Here is a 7,088-nt window from a genome sequence, read left to right as displayed (position 1 = left end):
CTTGCAGTTTTCAGCCGGAATCTGAAATTTGTTTTGTAATTAGACTACGTTTAATACTTCAAATATGTATCCGAAAACTTGATGTGATGTTTTTGCAAACTAAACACCACCTAAGTCATCATGTCATGTGGATACCCCCATGGGCACTATTTTGGGATAAACTCTATACCTGGTTTTGCCATTAAAAGGTAATGAATTAAATTAGATACATAGTTTAGGAACATAAAGTCGACGTTTTGCTATTGACATGGATACACATGTACCTTTACCCCACATTCTCCCGTGACCACATGAATACTCAAGTTTGCTAATTATGCCAAAATGATTTTTTACATTCAAACACGTGTAATCATGCCCCCTTTCAAGTTCGAACGGCCATAACATTAATTGTGAATGTTAGAAATGGGGAATCGACTTGTTACAGCTAATTAGCTTAGATTCTTGGAGTTTTAATTAAGGAAGCAACACATTCATTTAGCACTTATCAAGCAAACAAGCCAAGGATAATTCTGTCCCATGTCTTATTCAATCACACCTTCTCAGATGACATCATTTAGGAAGGATCACAACCATGATAAGTAAGCACCATGAACTTTTTCTTCTAGGCAGTTGCCTTCATCATGTCTATGACCTTCTTGACAGTGGGCCTAGCCAGCATGTCAGAGATCCAAGCCTTCACAAGAGGGAACTCATCAAGCACAGCTGCATGAGGGGTGGCCAGCAGGTAGTATGCAGTTGGGAAATGGCTCAGATCTGCCAGGCTGAGGAAATCTCCAGCCAAGTACTTGGACCTGGACAGACGCTCCTCATACACTTCAAAAGTCTTCTTGAGCTTCTCCAGCTTCTCTTCAACGACCTTCACATCGGTCTGTCCACCAAAATACACTGGGAGGATGAGGCATTGGTAGATTACCACAGACATGGGCTCATTGAAATGGCGTGACTCCACTTCCAGCCACACATCAACCTTGGCAGAGTCAGAAATGCTGTGTTCCTTCACAAGTTCAGAGCTGTACTTGCGAAGCACGTACTTCGAAATTGCACGCGATTCTGTTAAAACAGTGTAATAATGCATCGATTAATAATAGTTATCAGGAGTAATGATTGTGTAGTGGGAAGAAAAATACTGTCTCACCAAAGAGAATCAAATCACCATCCTGAAGAGCTGGCACTTGACCAAACGGCTGTGTATAAGATTAAAAAAAAAAAACAGAGAGAATGGAGTCATGAAAATCAAGATGGTGATGGTCCATTGAGACAAAAGTTCTCAAACAAATGGAAATTACTGCATGCATGAAACAAATGATGGTAAAACAAATGGAAGTACAGCTTACATTACGTGAAGTATGCTCTGGACTCTTGTGCTCAGCAGTTGAGAAATCGATTGGAACAACTTCATACTGTGCTCCAGCTTCCTCCAAACACACAAGAACACGGGCTACGTTGGTCGACATGGGCAGCCCATACACTTTCATGGCCATCTTCTTTGTGGAACTTGACCACGAGTGAAATGAAAATGTTGGAAGCTATATGAAATGGTGAGATTAAAGGAAAATATATAGGATGAGATTAAAGGCAAAAAAGGAAGGGAAACAATTTCCCGATAAAAAAAAGGTAAATCTTTAGAAAAGTTTTCCCATGCCCAAGATTTGTGGAAACAGTAGTAACTGTACCAATAAAGATAAGTTATGCCAAAGATACCTCCTTCCAAAGTTAGACTAGAATTAGGAGTATTGAAAAGCAAACTATGTGTGTGTGAGAGAGATGAAATCAACCGTTTCGCTAGACTTAATTGTTGAAAAAGAAAGTTGCATAAATGCTTCCAAAGATGATTTTGCTCCAGATTTTGGTGAAAAGTGAGTAACGTACGAAAGATTTAAGGAAAACAGTAATGACTTTAGGATAAATCATCTTTAATCAATAAAGTCATTTGCTTCCAAATTAAGAAAGCCTCCTTAGTCCTTGATTTCAAAACTATACCGAAAAACTGAAACAATGATAAAACATAAAACATGTGAGCATGTGTGTGCGAGTGAGAGAGAGAGACTGATGCCAAATTAGGCACCCAAAATTTGTGGAAACAGAAAGTTAAATTGGTGCCAAAAATATTTCCTTCCAAAGTTAGACTAGAATTACGAAAAGTAACTTTGTGCGTGTGCGAGAGATATGAAATCCCATTTTGCAAGATACTGAAAAAAGACAAAATGATACTAAGGATAAATGCTTCCAAAGATAATGTTGTTCCATAATTTGATGAAAAAGTCACGTAACGTATGAAAGATTAGGGATGCCAATTTTGCCCATGGGTATAGGTACTTATGGATACCCGACCCGACGGGCATGGGTATTTTTTGCCCGTGGGCGTATCCGCCCGCGACCCGACTACCTAATGGGTAGCGGCCGGATTTTAATTTTTACCCGTGGGTAACCCGCGTACAACCTGAATATAATTTCCCCTAAATTGGTACATATAAAAAACCATATATATTTCGTTGGGATATTATGGTTGCCTGGTAGTTCACTATTTTTAAGTGCGATACTATGATTTTGATATAATTATCTTTTCTATTTGTAATTTTGAGTTCATTGTTTCTTTTACTATTATTTTTTTATGTATATTGAATACGAAATTAAGGATATATTTATTTCAAAATACCCACTGGGTACCCAGTGGGTACCCGAGCGTCCACTGGGTATGGGTATGTGTAGAATATTTTGCCCGCTAAGCAATTCAGGTACGGGTCGGATATTCATGGGCGGTTATCGGGTCGGGCATGTTCCTGCTTCGCCAGTACCCGACCCGACCCATTACCATCCCTATGAAAGACATATGCCAAATTGACTTTAGAACCAATTTTTTCACGGAACTACATATTTAAGATTTAAAATCATTTTTATCACAAAACCACAACTTTTGTAACTTAAAAATAGGGTTAATTGAATCCATGCCATTATAAATTTGTATTTTTTTTGAAAAATACAATTACTATTCAATTAATTAAAAAACACCATTATAATTTGAGAACCATTCAAGATATGTCCTTGCATACCCCTCCAGTGTACTTTTACAAAATTTTGGACATATTACCCTCTATGTTGTTCACCACTTGCTCTGAAAAACTGCTCTAAGACAATTTGGTCCAAACTATTTTCTAAATACATTAAAGGGTATCTCAAATAGTTCTAAAATTGTAATGTCATACTTCTAATTAGTTCTTCCAATTAGTTGAATAGTAACGATATTTTTTAAAACAGGTAAATTTATATTGGCATGGATCCAATTAACCCTAAAAATTAATACAACTATGGATCTAAACTCTAAAAAAAATATAGTTATTTGATACTTTCACCAATAAATTTGTAGTTTTGTGATAGGGGGCCTTAAATATGTAGTTTGGGAATAAATTTGATGTTAAATCTCTAGTTTTATGATACAAATCCTTAAATTTGTAGTTTTGTGATAGGGGGCCTTAAATATGTAGCTTGGGAATAAATTTGATGTTAAATCTCTAGTTTTATGATACAAATCCTTAAATATGTAGTTTTGCAATAGTTTTGCAATAGTGTGACATTTACTCCTAGTTTTTAAAATCTCCGTAAACTAGACCTTTGCTGCTCATTTGATCGACTACAATTGCCTAGGTGAGGCTCAACGCTGTTTGTCGAGATTCGTTGTTTTTTGCCTTTTTTTTGGTGCAAAATCCAACTACACCTGCTTTATTGCCCCCAACAATACTCCCTACCTCTATAGAAACAGAAGGAGGCTTTCATGTTTTTTTTTTATCGATTGTGTAGTCCTCTCCTTTTGTATATCTTTATTAATTTTTGGTTTGGATTAATTCACAAGATTGAATCATCACCCAGATGGATTACCAAAACATTTGATTAGTGACTCATTCCGATATAAAAGAACTAGTAAATAAAATAATATTTAGTAAATGGATCCGTTTGAAAATAATAAGTTCTTAGTCGTAGAATATTATTTTGACAAGAGTTGAACCTAACAAAAACAACAAAAAAAGAAAGGTTTAGAAAATTATTTTCCCTTTTCGCGGAAGGACCTTGATATATATTTTGATGAGGGGATCAACATGCGTGAAGAAAAACATGAACAATCATATGTACTCTTTAATGATGGCAATGTGCGAGAGTTAGGTGAGTTCGTGCATGTTTGATGAAATCGGTGAACCTTACCCATGCCTACAAATGGTAATGGGCTAAGGTCCTTGGGTTCTTTCACAACCCTATTTAATTTTTTAAAATTTTTATTTTAAAACTCTATATAATTTTATTTTCATTGTATAGAGTTCAACTCATGGTAGAGGGTTGTGCTCGTGAACTTGCCGTGCGACCACCGTCATGTGAAGACGACACTCCTTGGCATGGTGGGGTCGGAGCCATCCAGGCAATATTTTTGCGGAACGATGCTGTCATCCCACTAGAGCTTATCTGTGTGTGACACTACTATGTAACATTTATCCCAGGCAAAAACCTGTTAACATCATAGGAGAACCATATCAGATACTGCTTGAGATGTGTTAGGCTAGGGGTATAGGCCCGCTTGTGGAAAAGGCTCATTACAGGCTGGCTATTTAACTTGACCGTTTGTGATGAAGCAACATTCATCACAAGCGGTCAGCTAAAGACGACCACATGCGGTGAATGCACAATCAATTTAACTGCTTTCGTAGGCCGAATGACGAACCATGTCATTTACACCCGAAGTTTCTTTCTCCAAAAAGTAGTACATTGGGGGAAGGGAGGGGAGGTTTTGAAGTTGAGTTCTTTAGTTTAAATTGGTCTAAAAGGTTAGTTAGATGTATTCCTCCTCCAAATCAACCATCTTTTTAAAATTTGGTTGGTATAATTCAGAGAAATTAGTTATGTATTATGAGGATGTATATGTGATGTTTTGTGATAATTTTTCATGGTTAAAGTAGTTTCAATAGTATAATTTGCCGCGTATAAAGTTATGAACTGTTATTAGTATAAGTTGAAGTCATTAATTGGATGAAACCTCACATGACAACAAATCGTATCGAATAAAATCAAACGTTTTGGAAGAAAAACAATGTTTCACATGAACAAACGTATTATGTCACACAAACCACATCGTTTTCGCATGAACCACGCTGTTTTCATACGAACCATATCGTTTCGCATGAAACGTACTCTTTTGCACGACCTATATCGTTATCACCGTTTTTGTACAAACCACACCGCTTTGCCAAAAAAAACGTATTATTTGACATGAACCACACCATTTAGAATGAACAAACATATTCTCTCACACAAACCACACTGTTTTCACATGGATCACACCATTTCTCATGAGCAAACATATTATTTCGCATGAGCTATACTATTCTCGATAGCACATATTAATTAAATGAATATATTATCTGACTAGTGACTCGATAGCACATATTATCTAAATGCGTGGATATATTGCTTGACAGACGGATAGGGCATGGATGTATGATACCCCGGGATTTCATCCATCGTACATGTCGGATGAAGGAAATATGTTGTCCATGCGTTGATTGAAGGAACCATAAAGCCTGGCGAATTATCGATGTAATAAGGTCATATCTAGTGAGGTCATCTTATTTGCCATGTCAAGTGATGAAAAAGTGGCTAAGGCAACTGTTATTTCAGTTAATCCAAACAATAAGCTAGCGGGTGAGGCTCTTGGAACAAAATTTTGTGAAGTTATTGTGAATGTTGTTCTCCGGCGTGAAACATTAGTGCCACACCCTTATGCTGAAATCAGGACTCTAGACGATGCTGTAAAGATGCTGGTTGCTTGGCCATTTAACCAAGTAATGTCCACTTGATTCTATTCTTATATATATATATATGGTTAGTATCTATAGTTACTAACTAATGATACTTTACAGCTGAAGCTCTGCAGTCAGCAAAGCAACCAAGATCTTCTCATGGTGTTGCTAGTGGTTCTTCTCAGAGATCTTCTCAAGGTCCTGCTCGATCATCTCAGATATGCTAGGTGGTGCTAGCTTGTTGGTCGGAAGGGTGTTGGGGACAAATTTGGTGCAGGATCTTCTCACGGGTTATTGGTAGCGTCTTTCTGATAAGAAGCCATTATAGTGAACTAGATGCCAACTGAATGCTTTTGGACTACAATCTGGTAGTTTTAGTTTCTAGACTTGAACCTGATGGTGCTATCCTTTGATCAATGTTGGATTACTTTTGGATGATGGCTTTTGCTCAATAGGAAAACTTGCTACCTAATGACTTTTGTATTCAGCTATTATATATCCTTGTATGTTGGCTTGATGGCAACAAGCTTAAGCTATGGCATGATTATATATGTACCCATTTGATATAGATAATCAATGTGCCATTTGTGTGTCTTTCAATATTGTTTTGATTCTGAATGTGGGATGGTTTTCAATACATCAGGATTATTTTTTTACCTATTAAATTGAGCTCGATGGACTGTCAGTTGCTAAAAGTTCTTATTGTGATGAACTGTCCATTGCTAAAAGCTCTAACGGGTTGTCTGTTGCTAAAAGTTGGACAGTCGAATTGTCCTTCGCTAATGGCCTGTCTGTTACAACGACGGCTTCATTAGCAACAGTCCGTCGCTATAACTTTTAGCAACGGATTGTCTAGCGTTGTATCCCTCTTGTAGCAACTTCAAGTCAGTCGTTGTTTAAAGGTTGTGGTGTAGTGACAGTAGAAGTCACATGATTCACCCTAGAGCTCTCAACTATGATCATCTTTCCACACTAATAATAAAACAGAGTCATTTTTACAAGAGTGAAAACTTGGGAAGCAAGAAGCTCCAATTAATTCTAAAATTAAGAGAGAAAATGTAAACTAGATTTTTCTTTCTTGCAATGTGATAATACAATTTTTTAATCCTATGAAAACTCACAAGCATTTTTTAGTAAGAAAATATAATTGTTTCAACAGAGTTTTCAGACCTCCATCTTACACAACTCAGAAAGAATAAAAAAAATGAGTAAAGTATATGGCCGATCTTTAAACTTGTGGCGCGATATCACTTAGGTCTATAAACTTAGAAAATACACGTTTAGGGAGAGGAATATTCCTCTCCTAGG

General features: G+C 36.8%; 1 protein-coding gene across 1 annotated transcript; it reads right to left on the bottom strand.

The window, feature by feature from the left end:
- Nucleotides 1–459: 459 nt before the first annotated feature.
- On the bottom strand, nucleotides 460–1,524 carry LOC102722255 (probable glutathione S-transferase GSTF2). Its single transcript, XM_006644113.1, has 3 exons — nucleotides 1,335–1,524; nucleotides 1,136–1,184; nucleotides 460–1,050 (listed from the first exon to the last, which is right to left on the bottom strand). Exons 1-3 carry the CDS (start codon nucleotides 1,479–1,481, stop codon nucleotides 602–604), a joined length of 645 nt encoding a protein of 214 aa, XP_006644176.1. The 5' UTR covers nucleotides 1,482–1,524; the 3' UTR covers nucleotides 460–601.
- Nucleotides 1,525–7,088: the final 5,564 nt, after the last annotated feature.

This window comes from Oryza brachyantha, chromosome 1, assembly GCF_000231095.2.
Source record: "Oryza brachyantha chromosome 1, ObraRS2, whole genome shotgun sequence".
In the NCBI taxonomy this organism is placed as follows: domain Eukaryota; kingdom Viridiplantae; phylum Streptophyta; class Magnoliopsida; order Poales; family Poaceae; genus Oryza; species Oryza brachyantha.
Note: the sequence above shows the minus strand (reverse complement) of the source record. Positions and strands in the feature narration are given on the sequence as shown.

Coding starts and splice junctions, on each gene's coding strand:
- LOC102722255 (XM_006644113.1), bottom strand. CDS start 1,481: ATGGCCATGAAAGTGTATGGGCTGCCCATGTCGACCAACGTAGCCCGT. Junction 1,185..1,334: donor CAGAGCATACTTCACGTAAT/GTAAGCTGTACT, acceptor TCTTATACACAG/CCGTTTGGTCAAGTGCCAGC. Junction 1,051..1,135: donor TGGTGATTTGATTCTCTTTG/GTGAGACAGTAT, acceptor CTGTTTTAACAG/AATCGCGTGCAATTTCGAAG.